The sequence below is a fragment of the Hypanus sabinus genome, chromosome 6, assembly GCF_030144855.1.
Source record: "Hypanus sabinus isolate sHypSab1 chromosome 6, sHypSab1.hap1, whole genome shotgun sequence".
In the NCBI taxonomy this organism is placed as follows: domain Eukaryota; kingdom Metazoa; phylum Chordata; class Chondrichthyes; order Myliobatiformes; family Dasyatidae; genus Hypanus; species Hypanus sabinus.
Window position 1 is genome coordinate 166019874 of NC_082711.1, and position 17445 is coordinate 166037318.

Below are 17445 nucleotides of genomic sequence, written 5' to 3' on the forward strand. Positions count from 1 at the left end.
ATGAGCAGATGAACTCAGCAGTTTTTTTTAACTGAAACAAATTTCTTTATTTCAAACACAAGAAAGTGCAAATTCTGGAAATCCAAAGCAACACACACACACACACACTCAGCAGGTCAGACAGCATCTATGGAAAGGAGTAAACAATCAATGTTTCAGACTGAGACCCTTCTTCAAGAGTGAGAAGGAAGGGGGGAGATGCCACAATGAAAAGCTGGGTGAGGGAGAAAGAGGCTAGCTGAAAGGTGATAGGTGAAGCCAGGTGGGTGGGAAAGGTCAAGGCCTGGAAAAGAAAGAAGCTAATCAAAGGGGAGAATGGGACGGAGGAGGGGACCCAGGGGGAAGTGATAAGCAGGTGAGAAGAAGTGAAAGGTCAGAGTGGGGAATGGTGGGGTGGGGGGTGGAGTAAAATTTGTTCACCAGAAGGAGAAATCGATATTCATGCCATCAGGTTGGAGGTTGGATCCTTGGCACACGGAGGAGGCCAAGGATCGACACATTGGAAAGGAAATGGGAATCAGAATTAAAATGTTTGCCCACCAGGAAGTCCTGTTTGTAGTGGATGGTGTGGAGGTGCTCAGCAAAGCAGTCCCCCAATTTACAACAGGTCTCACCGATGTAGAGGAGGCTGCATTGGGAGCACTGGCCACAACACACGACCCCAACAGGTTCGCAGGTGAAATATTGCCTCACCTGGAAGAACTGTTCGGGGCCCTAAATGGAGATGAGAGAGGAGGTGTATGGGCAGGTGTAGTACTTAGGCTGCTTACAGAGATAAGTGCCTGGAGGGAGATTAGTGGGGAGGGATGAATGGACAAGGGAATTAATGAGGGAGTGATCTCTGAAGAGAGCCGGAGCTGTTGAAGTTGTGTTTAGTGGTAGGGTGCCTTTGGATTTGGTAGAAGTTATGGAGGATAATGTGTTGGATGCAGAGGTTGATGGGGTGGTAGGAAAGGACAAAGGGGACTCTATCATTATTAAGGCAGCAGAAAGATGGGGTGAGTGCAGATGTACAGGAAATGGGAGAAGATGCAGGTGAGAGCAACATTAATAGCAGAGGGAGGGAAACCCCATCCTTTAAAGAAAGAGGACATCTCTGATGTCCTGGAATGGAAAGCCACATCCTAGAAACAGATGCAGTGGAGGCAAAGATACTGAGAAAAAGGGGAATTTCTTTTATTTCCCTTCTCTGCTAAGTACCCTTGTGTCAGCTCCTTAATAGAATCCTTCTACACTTTATTTTCCTTTTCTCAAATGAATCGGTTTCCACCACCCTTTCAGGTAATACATTCTAAATCATGATGTTTTATTGTGTAAGGCAATTTCTCCAAATCTCATCTATAGTTTTGTAACTCATTTAACACATCTAGAGGTGGCTATCTTTTACAATACCTTAATCTTAATAGGAGATGTGCAGCATATCTTTGTTTCTAAAAATATGAACATACCTTTTGGCACCGCGGTCCATTACCATAGACGAGAGCAGCTATGGCCTGCAGTATTTCGACATGAGTCCAAGAATTGCATTGCTGCAGGGCTCGGATGCAGTATGAGAGTAAAAGTTCCAAACTCTGTTCATCAACTGTTACCTTAGAAAATAACAAACAGCAAAAGTTCTCCAAGCATCTTAACTAACATTTCTCTAACAGCCCAGAAAGCAGAATGACTGGTTATAGACTAATTCCTCCCCTAGAGAAACATTTAAAAATCTTATTTACTTTTTACATCTATTAAATGTCATAATTCCTTCTTTTTTTTTGAACAATATTAACTATCTTAACAACTAACACCGGACAAATTACTTGATTTCTGGTTCTCATTTGGGAAACACCTTGATTTGCTATCCTCTTGTTATTATTATCACTTGGTCAAACAAAATGATAGGCAGCCAATTTTGAGTTGTAAAGGGAAGTTACATCCAAATAACATACTTATTTTTGTATTTTTGAGGTGTTTACTATTGTGGTAGCCAAGGAAAAAGTGGATGGGTGTTTTTAAATGAACTTTCAGGAGACATACAAGAGCTGGTCACAAAACTGAGAGCATATGGGAGTGGTGGTAACCTAACAACACTAGCTGAGAGCAGATTAAGAGCTAGAAAGTGAAGAATAGAGTAAAGTAGTTTGCACTCCATGTGGCAGAATATAAAGAATGCATTCATCAACAAATTTAGAGGCAATTCAAATTTTCAATTTTTTTAATATATAACTCTACATCTAAGTCAGCTGTCACTATAAGAAGTGCACATCAAAGTACAAGGACACAAAGGATATTGATGGAACAAGTGAAACTATGGCCAATAGAACCTAATATGGAAAAGTTTGAGGTCATCCACTGGAGACCGGATGATGGATCAGTGTAGCTTATAATTGCAAAAGGCTTGAAACTGCTGAACAGCAGAAAGATTGTGGGGTTCATGCATAGAATTCATTACGAGCAGATGTACAGGTACATTAAAAAAGTTGATGCTGCTCCACAATTTAAGATGAAAGCTATGCTACAGAAATGGAAAACTGATGTTCAACCACATTTGGAGAACTACTAGGTACCACAACCTTAGGGAGCATGCACAAGCCATAGAGGGGAAAGCAGTGCAGAATCACCAGAGCGATACAATGGCTAAATGGGTTAAATTGTAAGGAGTGATTGCATATTCAAAACATGTGTTCCCTTCAGTACAGAAGTTTAAAGAGTCATCTCTTTAAAGCCTTTACAATAATCAAAGGATTTCAAAGGGCAGATAGAGAGAAACCACTCATTCTGGTGGAAGAATTTTAAAATAATACGCAACTAAAAAATAAAATTTGAGCTTAGCTATTCAGGAGCAAAATGGATATCAGGAATTTTGCTCCCCACAAAACTCTGAAATTGATAGATTTTTGTTGATCCCAGGTTACAGGATACAAAATGATCCTATTGCCTGGCGGAACACACTCAGGGGGATGAACAGCCCACTCCTCTTGTGGTCAATGCTTTTCTGAAGAGATGCAATGATTTCCCACTCCTGATTTATTTTATCACAGCTCCTCATTATCTGATGGAAACACAAGCCTAAATGTACAATTACGCCAGTAGGTCACCTTCATTTACAGATTCTATTTACGTTAATCTTAATACTCCAAGTTGGAAATGAAGAAGCAATGCCCTTGTGTTTTGAGGTGGTGTTCTGACATACCTTTGCCTTAACATTCCTTGATTCTCCCCACATGACTTCCTTTTAAGATTTCAAAGCTCAGGATTCCTCAGTCTTTACTGTAAATCACAGACCATCTCTATGGTGATAGCATTAAATGTGCTACAGATAATCTGCAATGTAACCTTCTACATTGTCACTGCTATTCAAAGTCCCAGGAAGACCACCCTCAAATTATACCCAACAATAATACTCAAATATTTCCAGGAGTATTAATTGGAGCAAACTCCTAATTGGTAGTTCCCCGAATCCAGTGACCCATCATAAAACCCCCCTCTGCCACTTTTAAAGGATCAAGGCATTCAATAAAGCCAGCTTTGCTCAATATGCTGTGCATCGGTTAACTATCAGAGCATCAACACAATATCACAGGAACAGAAACAGACCACTCAAACCACTTTTTGTTGTTTTACCATACAAAGGAAATCATGTCTTATCTACGTCCTGAATCCAACAATCTGTTTTGACTCTGCATCTAGATGAATTTCATTCTTGACTCATATTAACTTTTACCAAAACACAAACAAATCAACTTTTTCAGTTAGTTTAACAATGTCATTGAGAAGTGCAATCAACTACTTACCATAAGCAAGGCCCCAGTTCCAACTAACTGAATAACAGAGCTGTTTAAAGTGCATAGAACATTATGGAAGTTCATACCTGCAAACGGTTGAGCAAATGATGGATTAGTTGGCACATTTTGCTCACGAGGTGTTCCTGGTTTAACTGAACAAGTCGACAAGCTTGGACAAGTAAGGAACACACATCCTGCAAGTGAAAGGCAAATTAATGAGATTCCTTAGGGCAGATAACTTTTAACTTAATCTATTCACATTGCTGATAGGTCACTTGTAATTTGTACATCTGCCAACTCAAAAATCCATGAGAATGTCATTGGTCCAGTACATTAAACTTACACTGAGGAACTTCTCACTGCTACATATTACATTGAGTTGTCAGTATATCAAGAGATTTGACACATACACGTTTCATCAGCTGGAACCCTTATGTCAAAATCCAAACTATAGTTTTCCAGTTTGTCTCTTCCATATTAGCTGCCATTTTATGCACTGTTAGAAACTGTCTTCTTAATCACCTACTTTGACTTGCAGCTCTTGCAGTGCAATGACATTTAGAATGTAAAATCGTCTGGCTTCTGCTCAGCTTGCAGTACTGGCGACCTAAATTCTACTGAGTCTTTGAATATACGGTTGGCTTTCTCAATGCCCTGAGCTGTGCGCTTCTGTAAAGGTGGAGATTTGCATCAACATGCAGGCTTATGATCACTTCTCTACCAGGAGTTGTTTTTAAATGCAGGATACGATCACTTTTTTTCCCAGGAGTATAAGCACAATACCCTAACCACATTTCAATGCAGACTGATTCAAGGACCTTAATACAAAAACAAATCCATTTGCATTGAAGTTGATTTTACATTTTCAGGTTGACATCCTCCAGGGGGCAAACAACAGAACAAAGGCTTTGGACAAAAATGCTGATATATGTTGTACATTACATACTCCTGCAGGCCTGACAGCATTTGCTCCTTTATACTATACAATATGTACTCTAATTTAAAGAGAAATACATGCACAAATGTATTAGTAACATAAAAAAGAAAATGCTACTTAATTCTTATACTGTACCTTATTTCCATAATTCAATACAATCAATATGAATCAACACTTACAATATTGCTTATCACTGTGCTGTCATCAATTTTGGTTTTAAAATGCATGAAAATACCCTGCTATTCCTCTTTCCCATTATTTATTTATGTTTTGTAACAAGGCAACTTTTATGACTTGCACTGTACTGCTGCCGCAGAACAACAAATTTCACAGCTTATGCCGGTAATAATAAACCGATTCTGATCCAAGTCATTAATGAACACACCTACTAAAGATCCCTGTGGAACTCCGCTTGGCGTATTCTCTCAATACAAATACCTGATCGTTCCAATTCTTGGACCAGATCAATAGTTGGATTTGATTCCACAAGGTTTCAATTTAACTAACAATCTCTTAGGAAGAATTGGAAAACAAAATAAAAAGCTGCAGATGCTGGAAATCTGAAATAAAAACACCAAATGTTTTGAACGTTCAAGTGACACTCTTGAACAAAGAAACATTTTATAATTTTTACAAAGAACTTTATATGCTGTGTTTTAGAAATTAAATCTTAGCCTTTGTCCACTATCTTAAGACCATAAGACCATAGGAGCAGAGTTAGGCCATTCAGCCCATCGAGTCTGCTCCACCCTTTCATCATGGCTGATCCCAGATCCCATTCAACTCCATATTCCTGCCCTCTCACCATACCCCTTGATGCCCCAACCAATCAGGAATCTATCAACTTCCAGTTTAAATACGGACTTTAAACGGACTTGGACTCAACTGCATTCTATGTTCAATTCAGTTCAGTTCCAGTTTATTGTCATTTAGAAACCACAAATGCAATGCAGTTAAAAAATAAGAAAATGTTCTCCAGAATGATATCACAAAATCACCTGACAAAACAGACTACACCAGAAAATCCACATAACGTTTGGTAATCCCCAAATCCAGAGTCCGGAGAGGCTACTGCGTATTAATATCGTGCTGCCAATCTGTGGAATGGTAGAGCATTCTACCATTCTACCAATGGTAGACCACTCTCTGGCTGAAAAAAATCCTCCTTACTTCTGTTCTAAAAGGTCGCCCGTCAATTTTGAGGCTGTGAGGCAATTTTGGGAAACAGTTTGTTGTTGTATTATTGATCTAGTGAATAGATTAACTGTGCAGCTGGTATTTTCAACATTAAACAGAAGTACAAAGATTTCAGCTAACCATCTTTCCACATTACCAAATGCCTCGTAAAAGCATTCTTGTTCCCAACAATACCTGCTCTATACACTGCTGATTTGGCACATATGTGGTTGAAGTGTCTCAAGATTAATTTAATAATTAAGGTATTGGTCTCTTCTCAGCTTAACTCTATTCAAAACCTGCTGTTTTGGCTGCTGTGATATTGGCACTTAACCAACCATATCGTCTTCCATTAGCACTGCCCTCTAACTTTCTATACAGATGAAATTTCAATGATGGGCTATGCACCCAATCAGATATTGTTTGTAATAGGAGAAAGTACATTGAGAATAGTTCAAACCAAACAACTCCCAATAGATATATTTCAATACAATTGTATGTAGCTTACAGTGCAGAAAAGCATCATACAGGTCTTAACACAAGTTCAAGGCAATCACCCTACCAGGAAACAATGTTTTCAGTACTGCGTGTTTATTTGGGTATGCACAATAGATTTTCCACAATTGCTAGGCTATTAGTTATGTAGCACCTGCTTCTCGATTCTGAGTCCAAGCGACAGCTAGCTTGTATGTTATATCAGAATGGTATGGTATAGATTGCACCAATTACCCAGTGCAAATGCAAATGCCTATGCCTGATTACAGTTTTACTTCTTACAGATTCTAAGTAAAAACCAAATCTGAAGACAAAGATAGAATGAAAATAACATTGTATTGTGGGCTAGCTCCAAAGTACCCTTGTTATAACCTAACCATCTAGCTCCATAATAAAACCTTGAGAATTAAGGAGAGCAAATTTCCCATCTTATATCAATGAAGTTCACAAAATATATTTCGGAAAGATAAGAGCAAAAATTAAACATCAGTGAATGCAAGCCTATTTCCTCATCCTCTTCCCAAGGACAAATGCACACTCTCTCATTGAAACACTAGGATTGGATGTCAACTGCAGCAAAATCTCCAGTGACTGGTTATCGTGCAAGATCTCAGGAGGCTTTATTGAAATGACAACATCAAGGCTGCACTTCAGGTGCAGATAACAACAGGATAAGATCCACCAAATATTAAAGCCATGGAAGTGTAACCAAGTTACTGCTAAAAAAGTGTTTCATGAAAACAACAAACTATACCTTTAATTTAGAAAAGTGTCCTTAAACAATTTATAACAACATAATCAAAAAATTACTCTGAATCAAAAAAACATCCTAAGATGAAAAGAAATTATGTTGTCAGGCTAGTGGTGAAGGTTCAAAGTAAATTTTATCAGAGTACATACATGTCACTACATACAACCCTGAGATTCGTTTCCTTCAAGCTTACTCAGCAAACCTATAGAATAGTAACTATAACAGGATCAATGAAAGATCAAGTAGAGCATAGAAGACAACAAACTGTGCAAATGCAAGTGTAAATAATTTAGTGATAAATAACAAGAGCATGAAAATTAAAAAGATAAAGTCTCCTTAAAGTGAGATCATTCGTTGTGGGAACATTTCAATTCGAATCATATGATTTTTCATGAAAAAGTTGTGAGTCCATTCAATCCATCAATCTAAGCCAAATCCTCATACAACAATCCCTTCTGTTTCTCCATTCTTTTCCTGTAGCAATGCAAATTATTCTCTTCCCTTTTGAAGCCACTAATTGTTTATGTTCCTGCAACTCTATAGGCAAGTTTGCACAGTCAAGCTATAAAAGAGTGTATGTTTCACAATATAATTCCAGAAGCTCTGGATAATGACATTTATGGGAAAGGCTAAGCAGGAGCTACAATCTAGAAAAGAACCGAAATAACAAGATCAAAAAAAGTACACCAGGCTTTCTCTCCCGGTGGTTGGGGTGGGGGGGGGGGGGGGGGTCACTGATCTAATCTACTGACAAGATGCTGTGTGAAATGAGGAAAGCACTGGATGCAAGAAAAGTGGAAAAACAGTAAGAAAAGCAGCCATTGTAAGTTGCCCCGATGCAGAGATGAGTGGTAGAATTCGTAGATTGTTACTGAGAATATGGAAAGAATAAAAATTGGATAACACAGGATTAGTGTAAATGAGTAGATACAATAATCTGATATAAAAACAGAAAACACTGAAAAATCTCAACAAGTCTGGCAGTATTTGTGAAAAGAGAAACTGGTTGGAGGGACTTTGACCTGAAAATGTAAACCCCGTTTATTCTTGACTCCATATAGAACTGAGGGAAGTAGAACATGAAGAATCAAGAACAAAGTTCTGCTTTACACCAAGGAGTAGCTTTGGGCCCCTTATTTCAGAGAGGGTTCAGAGGAAGTTCAACTCCATGAATGAAAGGGTTATCATATGAGCAATGACTGAAGACTCTGAACTTGTACTTACTGGAATTTAGAAGAATGAGAGGGGATCTCATTGAAACCTATCGGATGCTGAAAGGCCGAGATAGAGTGGGTATGAGGAGGATGCTTCCTATGGTGGGGGAGTCTAGGATCAGAGTGCACAGCCTCAAAATAAAGAGACGTCCATTTAGAACAGAAATGAGGAGGAATTTCTTTAGCCAGAGTGATAAATCTGTGGAATTTGTTACCACGGGCAGCTGTGGAGGCCAAGACACTGGGTGCATTTAAAACGGAGTATGATAGGCTCTTGATTAGTCAGACTGTGAAAGGTTATGGGGAAAAGTAAAGTAAAAGGCAGGAGAATGGAGTTGAGAGGGAAATTATCATCCATGATGAAGTGGCAGAACATACTCACTGGGCTGACTGGTCTAATTCTGCTCCTATGTCTTAAGAACTTATGGTCTCATCTAACCTGGAGCAGGAATAAAAATACAACTGTTCAACCTAGACTTTCTAGAATAGAATGAAAAAAAAATGTACCCCTGATGGCCATTTAGTGTGCCTCTGCTGGTCAACAAACAAGCAGCCAATTGGCACCAAATTTACAGATTCCCATATGAAAAATAGCAGTCAGATAGAATATACAAGGCCCTGAATCAGCACCTTCATCATGCCAAGGGGAATGCAATAAATCAGTAGTCTGAAAAATAAGTAAGCTCATTCCTCCATGGCTGTATTTGATCACACTGATGTATACGAATTATTAGCAAAGAAAATGGACCTGTATTTTTTGCAGAAATTTGCAATGTCTGCAGAGCTGAAACTTAGGACATTAATGTGAGCCAACCGCTAGATTTTCTCTAAAGAATCTAACTTAGCTTCTACACTTGTAAGCTGAATTAATCATATAAGCCAACAATAACAGAACATTATCATAAACTACACAAGATCTGGCATCCCACTGACTCAGTGATATTTAAAAGATAACCCATGGGGTCAGTAGAAATGAGTAAACTTCTCACTGCAGTAAGAACAAGACATTAAACTCTATAGTATCTTAACTTTACACCCGATTTCTGAAACAAAACATCAGAAGGTACTCAGCAATGCAGTAAATCTGAGAAGTTAAGATAATTTATTCAATTATTTGGAACCGTAGCAAGTTAGCCATATACTCCAAATTTACAAACACGAGGAAATCTGCAGATGCTGGAAATTCAAACATCACAAATAAAATGCTGGTGGAACACAGCAGGCCAGTCAGCATCTATAAGGAGAAGCACTGTCAACGTTTTGGGCCGAGACCCTTAGTCAGGACTCCAAATTTGCCATGCTCACTAATGGAACAGAATAAAATCACAGGAGCTAGAGACCAAAAAAGAACTTGCCATGGAACTCCTAGCCAGCAGGAATAAATAAATGATTTCTGACACCCTAGGGCAATTCTATGTTCTTCCAAAGGGAATTCTCCTCTCCTATTAGACTCCTTCTTCTCTAGCCCTTTACCTTTTCCACATATCACCTCCCAGCTTCATTCCCATTCCCCCCCACCTACCTGGCTTCACCTATCACTCCTTTCCCCTCCCCCCCACCTACTTACTTTGTTTTCTTCCACCTTCCTTTCCAGTCCTGATAAAGGGGCTTGGTCCAAAAAGTTGATTGGTTATTCATTTCCATAGATGCTGCCTGACCTGCTGAGTTCCACAAGCATTTTGTGTATGTGTTGCTCTGGGATTCCAGTATCTGCAGAATTTCTTGTGTTTACAATGAACATTTTATTTTTGGTTCTTATCAGATGCAGTGATGCATATATGTATTTTAACTAGATAAAAGGACGAAAGGAAAATAAATCTTTGTTTAGAACTGGTAAACTACAGCAAACATAAATCATTTATGTTAATCTGAAAGGGGAAAAAAGCAATGTGTAATTTCTGCAATTATAATCTGATTATTTATTTAATGATACAGCACCCCTCCCCCCCATATTACACTCATTTGAGCAATTAACCTACTAACCCATACATCTTTGGAATGTGTGAAAAAACCAGAGCACCCAGAGGAAACCCACTTGGTCATAGGGAGAACATACAAACTCCTTACTGACTACAGCAGAATTGAACCCGGGTCACTGGTTCTGTAATAGTGTTATGGTAACTGCTACACTACCATGCTGACCTTAATGACTGGCTATAATTTTAAGGCAGCAACTCAAATCCTGTCAAGACAAATTAAGAATTTTATGTCTAATAATACACATTAAATAGTTCATTTTAAGAAATCAAACTACTTATTACTGTAATTTGGGAAAGGAAGCATTTCACACTCTGTGATAACACTGCAATGTTTCATCATATCAGTGCAGACCAAAACATGATGAAAGTTCCAAGTGGTAAATATCCACATTCAGTATCTAGAAGAGTCTGCACCAGTTACACATTTCCATTTGCAGTTTTAACATCTGGGTAGAATCTGTCCAATTGAGGATTAATTCACTGGATAATATTCTCACCTTAATCACAAAGAAAAATAAGATGATGCTCCTGCAGTTAGGATGAAGGAAAAGATTTGAGTTCATGGTGCATCACTATCACTTTTCACCAGTGAGATCTGCCTATAGACTGGAATGTCAACAGCTATTTTATTTGTCCTTATTCCAAAATTACATAATTTGACCCCGGGTCAATGTACATTTTAGTAGCATTGCATGAGTAATCCAGAAAATGCAAGCAGTTACAAATAAGAATATTATTCTCCAAGAGCCTAACTTGTAGTTAGCGGTGACTAGGAAAGGGCAGGATCAAGTAGACAAAATCTGCTAATTATGCTCACCTTTGTGCAAACAAAGTTAGTGCGGGACACAGCTGCTGCTCTGCAGCATGTTATGACTAACCCTTCCCAATGATAAGTGTCAAGAGCCATTTCAACTCTGCATACTTACTTTCTTCAACTCATGAACCACCATTCTCTTAAATCTTTACCATTTAATTGCTTCTTGCCTTTTTATTGACAAGTCTACAACTAGGGGTATAATCTCTGGATAAGTAATCAGTTGTTCTGAGTATCAGAGGAAAAAAACTGCAAATCCTTGGAATTTTGAGAGGTCTGGGGGTGTTGTTTTGTTGAGTGTATTGAAGGTTGAGATTTTTTTCAGCAATGAGGGAAGTGGAGGGTGTGAAGATTCAGTGGCAATGTTGACTTGGGAGTACAGGATTAAGACGAAGGTTAACTTTATTTATCACATACACATCGAAACAGCAAAATGTGTCATTTACATCATAATAAATCAGCGAGGATTCTACTGGGCTGGGATGCAAGTGTCACCATACGTCTGGTGCTGACACAGGATGCCCAAAACTCACCAACTCAAACAGACAACTGCAGTGGTGCTGCTTCCTGCACCTATAACAAGCTCGTCGACTTCTTCAACTTTGCCTCCAACTTCCACCCTGCCCCAAATTTACCTGGTCCATTTCTGACATCTCCCTTCACATTTTCGATTTCTCTGTCTCTGTCTCTGGAGACAGCTTATCCCATGATGTCTATTACAAACCCACTGACTCTCAGAGCTACCTGGACTATACCTCTTCCCACCCTGTTACTTGTAAAAATGTCAACCCCTTCTCTCAATTCCTCGGTCTCTGCTGCATCTGCTCTCAGGAGGAGGCTTTTCATTCTGGAACTAAAGAAATGCTTCACTTCCTCTAACTTGAACGCTGCCTTCAACCACAGCTTTTCCATTTTGCATGTCTGCCCTCATGCCATCCTCCAGCCACCCTACCAGGGATAGGGTTCCTCTTGTTCTCACCTACCACTCTACCAGCCTCCAGTTCAGCACATAATTCTCCATAATTTCTGCTATCTCCATATCTTTCCCTTCCCCCACCCATACTTTCTGCTTTCTGCAGGGATTGCTCCCTATGCGATTCCTTTGTCCATTCGTCCCTCCCCACTGATCTCTCTCTTGGCACTTATCCTTGCAAGTCGAACAAGTGCTACACTTGCCCCTACACCTCCTCTCTCACCACAATTAAGGGCCCTGAACTATCCTGTCAAGTGAGGTGACACTTAAACTGTGAGTCTGTTGGGGTTATCTAATATATCCAGTGCTCCCAGTGTGGCCTTCTGTATATCAGTGAGACCTGACATCGATTGGCAGACTGCTTCACGGAGCTCCAACGCTCTATCCGTCAGAAAAAGTGGGATCTGCCAGTGACCACCCATTTCAATTCCACTTCCCATTCCCATTCCAACATGTCCATCCATGGTCTACTCTACTGTTGTGATGAGGCCACACTCAGGTTGGAGGAGCAACACCTTATAGTCCATTTGGGTATCCTCCAACCTGATGGCATGAAAATCAATTCCTCAAACTTCTGGTAATGCTGCCACGCCTCCCCCCTTTCTCTATTCCCCATCCCCTTTTCCCTCTCTCACATTATCTCTTTGCCTCCCCATCGCCTCCCAGTAGTGCTCTTTCCCCTTTTTCTTTTTTCCATGGGCTTCTGTCCTCCCCTGTCAGATTCCCCCTTCTCCAGCCCTGTATCTCTTTCACCAATCAACTTCCCAGCTCTTTACTTCACTCCTCCCCCTCCCGGTTTCACCTATCATCTTGTGTTTCTTCCTCCCCTCCCCTTACCTTTTAACTCTGACTCCTCATGTTTTTTCCTCCGGTCCTGCTGAAGGGTCTCAGCCTGAAACGTCAACTTCACTTTTTTCCATAGATGTGGCCTGGCCTGCTGAGTTCCTCCAGTATTTTATGTGCGTTATCTCGAACCACACATCTTTGGAATGTGGGAGAGGAAGCCAGAGCACCCGGAGGAAATGCACATGGACACAGGGAGATGGTGGTGGGAATTGAACCCCGATCTTACTATAATAGCATTATACTTACAAAAAGGCTGGATGAACTCAGCAGGTCGGGCAGCATCCGTTGAAAGAAGCAGTCAACGTTTCGGGTCGAAACCCTTCAGCTTTTTTGTACGTCTTGATTTGACCACAGCATCTGCAGTGTACTTTGTGATAGCATTATACTATTGTGCCATACTTATAATGAACTTACTGAATATTGCAGCCATGTACCTGTTCATACTTACATTCCATATGTTCATGTGGGAGAGCAAAGAGTTACAGAAAGCTTCAGGAAAGAGCACATCAAAATAACAGACTGAAATGATGAAGTGCAGACATTAGAAAGGAAAGAGGAAAACAGACTGGTGTGCAAAATGGAAGTAGGGAAATATAGTTTGTAACTCCAAAAACTAATCAAAGCAAAAGGCACCAGAACCAGGGATATCAATCTACTTACTATTCTTTGCTTTACTGAGGTGACGTGATGTGGTGGCATGATGTATCCCATTACTTCTTACATATGACCCATAATGAATTATGTAAACAAACAATGGCTCAATCAAACAATCTATATCAAATATTACTGAAATATTGAGTACAGTACAGGAAAGCTTTGCTGTTTCTGAAGGATTAAAAGAATAAACATAAACAAAGGTGGCTCCTTCCAGTGTCATTTCACTGTGATCTTCTGCAGCTTGACGCACATATCATACATCCGTACAACAGCCCCATTTCACAGATTCTGCCAATGGCACAATATAGTCATCATTTAAATAAATCCTTAAAATATTCAAAACTACCAAATATTCCTGCAATAAACTTGATTGAAGATGATCCCTGGTAAGGGTGCTGAGGATGCGGGATGGTTTTCTGAACCAACATGTCGAGGAACCAACTAGAGAGCAGGTCACTCCAGATTGGGTATTGAGCAATGAGGAAGTGTTAGTTAGCAATCTTGTCGTGCGAGGCCCCTTGGGTAAGAGTGACCTTAATATGGTGGAATTCTTCATTAAGATGGAGAGTGCATAGTTAATTCAGAAACAAAGGTTCTGATCTTAAAGAAAGGTAACTTTGAAGGTATGAGACGTGAATTAGCTAAGAGACTGGCAAATGATACTTAAAGGGTTGACAGTGAATATGCAATGGCAAGCATTTAAAGATCGCATGGATGAACTACAACAATTGTTCATCCCAGTTTGGCAAAAGAATAAACCAGGGAAGGTAGTGCACCCGTGGCTGACAAGGGAAATTAGGGATAGTATCAATTCAAAGAAAAAACATATAAATTAGCAAAAAAAAAAGCGGCACTCCTGAGGTCTGGAAGAAATTCAGAGACCAGCAGAGGAGGACAAAGGGCTTAATTAGGAAAGGGAAAAAAGATTATGAGAGAAAGCTGGCAGGGAACATAAAAACAGACTGTAAAAGCTTTTATTGATACGTGAAAAGAAAAAGATTGGTCAAGACAAATGTAGGTCCTTTACAGTCAGAAACAGGTGAATTGATCATAGGGAGCAAAGACATGGCAGACCAATTGAATAACTATTTTGGTTCTGTCTTCACTAAGGAGGACATAAATAATCTTCCGGAAATAGTAAGGGACCGAGGGTCCAGAGAGATGAAGGAACTGAGGGAAATACATGTTGGTAGGGAAGTGGTGTTAGGTAAATTGAAGGGATTAAAGGCAGATAAATCCCCAGGGCCAGATGGTCTGCATCCCAGAGTGCTTAAGGAAGTAGCCCAAGAAATAGTGGATGCATGAGTGATAATTTTTCAAAACTCCTTAGATTCTGGATTAGTTCCTGTGGCTAATGTAACCCCACTTTTTAAAAAAGGAGGGAGAGAGAAACCGGGGAATTATAGACCGGTTAGTCTGACATCGGTGGTGGGGAAAATGCTAGAGTCGGTTATCAAAGATGTGATAACAGCACATTTGGAAAGAGGTGAAATCATCGGACAAAGTCAGCATGGATTTGTGAAAGGAAAATCATGTCTGACGAATCTTATAGAATTTTTTGAAGATGTAACTAGTAGAGTGGATAGGGGAGAGCCAGTGGATGTGGTATATTTAGATTTTCAAAAGGCTTTTGACAGGGTCCCACACAGGAGATTAGTGTGCAAACTTAAAGCACACGGTATTGAGGGTATGGTATTGATATGGATAGAGAATTGGTTGGCAGACAGGAAACAAAGAGTGGGAGTAAACGGGACCTTTTCAGAATGGCAGGCAGTGACTAGTGGGGTACCGCAAGGCTCAGTGCTGGGACCCCAGTTGTTTACAATATATATGAATGATTTAGACCAGGGAATTAAATGCAGCATCTCCAAGTTTGCGGATGACACGAAGCTGGACGGCGGTGTTAGCTGTGAGGAGGATGCTAAGAGGATGCAGGGTGACTTGGATAGGTTAGGTGAGTGGGCAAATTCATGGCAGATGCAATTTAATGTAGATAAATGTGAGGTTATCCACTTCGGTTGCAAGAACAGGAAAACAGATTATTATCTGAACGATGGCCGATTAGGGAAAGGGGAGATGCAACGAGATCTGGGTGTCATTGAAGGTGGGCATGCAGGTACAGCAGGCTGTGAAAAAGGCAAATGGTATGTTGGCATTCATAGCAAAAGGATTTGAGTACAGGAGCAGGGAGGTTCTACTGCAGTTGTACAAGGCCTTGGTGAGACGGCACCTAGAATATTGTGTGCAGTTTTGGTGCCCTAATCTGAGGAAAGACATTCTTGCCATAGAGGGAGTACAGAGAAGGTTTACCAGATTGATTCCTGGGATGGCAGGACTTTCATATGAAGAAAGACTGGATTGACTAGGCTTATACTCACTGGAATTTAGAAGATTGAGGGGGGATCTTATTGAAACGTATAAAATTCTAAAGGGATTGGACAGACTAGATGCAGGAAGATTGTTTCCGATGTTGGGGAAGTTCAGAACGAGGGGTCACAGTTCAAGGATAAAGGGGAAGCTTTTTAGGACCGAGATGAGGAAAAACTTCTTCACACAGAGAGTGGTGAATCTGTGGAATTCTCTGCCACAGGAAGCAGTTGAGGCTGGTTCATTGGCTATATTTAAGAAGAAGTTAGATATGGCCTTTGTGGCTAAAGGGATCGGGGGTATGGAGAGAAAGCAGGTACAGGGTTCTGAGTTGGATGATCAGCCATGATCATACTGAATGGCGGTGCAGGCTCGAGGGACCGAATGGCCTACTCCTGCACCTATTTTCTATGTTTCTATGTTTCTAAAAGAACAATGAAAAGACCAATGTATTTATAAGCAAAGTCTTTCTTGATTAATACAAGAAACACATGCAAACAAGTATTTTCCACTAGAATAAGACGCTGAAGCCTATCAATGGTATTCTCACCAAACTCTACATACTTCCTCTTCTGACAATTTTCTTAAGGCAGTGACTAAACAACAAATGAAAATTTCAAACCAAAAGTTATAGTCTTCTCCAGGAAACACTGCCATCCTGAAATACATACCTGCCTCTCAAAGTCCAACCCTACATCCAAATTGTGAGGTGGAAACGGGGAAGGCTGGCCAACAGGACTCTGGTGAAGCTGTACAGGCCAATCCCCTGTACAGTGGATGCAATGGATTACAGAAACATTGATGAACTCCAACCTTGCCATCGAATTTGGACGATGAAGGTGGGAGGTCATCAATGGCCAATGTTCCACTGGGAGCTGAAGGCCCAAAAAGAAGAAACACATAACTATAATACTCCATAAATTATTCACTCATCTAGATCCCTTAAACTTTTATTTCTATGCATAAAATGGAGGGAGGCTATTCACCCCAATGCAACCAGGCTAGTTTTTCTTCTTGCAGCCTGTTTATAAATTTCATGATGTTCACTACTTCCATCCAATCCCCTATCATCAACTTCTTTTCCAAGATGGACAGCAATCTTCTCATCTCTGAAGTAAGCCCTTTTACTTCCTTCCTAGAACCTTCACATCACTCCAACAGTGCACTGCCCAGAAAAGCACACAATATCCCGTTTGTGCTTGAACAAATGTTTTACAAAGGTTCATGACCACCTCACTACTATACTCTATAAAGCAAAGGATTGCATGTTTATTTTTAAATCACGTTCCCAATCTGGCCTACCACTTTCAACAAACTATGCACAAGTACTCCCACATTTCTCTGTACTTGCAGTCCTCATAGATTTTTTTATTCCTGTACTTTAAACTGTATTTCTTATACTTCCAAACAAAATAAAACACATCACAATTCTCAGCATTAAATTTCATCAGCATCAAACCATTCATCCC

The 17445-nt window shown here is 40.1% G+C and overlaps 1 protein-coding gene across 1 annotated transcript in view; it reads right to left on the reverse strand.

Annotated features, from left to right (window-relative positions):
- heatr6 (HEAT repeat containing 6) overlaps positions 1-17445 on the reverse strand; it is a 73163-nt gene that overhangs the window by 53159 nt on the left and 2559 nt on the right. Inside the window, exons 2-3 of the mRNA XM_059973383.1 lie at positions 3854-3961; positions 1449-1589 (exon numbers count right to left, since the gene is read on the reverse strand). Coding sequence (XP_059829366.1) covers positions 1449-1589; positions 3854-3961 — 249 coding nt within the window. The remainder of the gene's footprint in view (positions 1-1448; positions 1590-3853; positions 3962-17445) is intronic.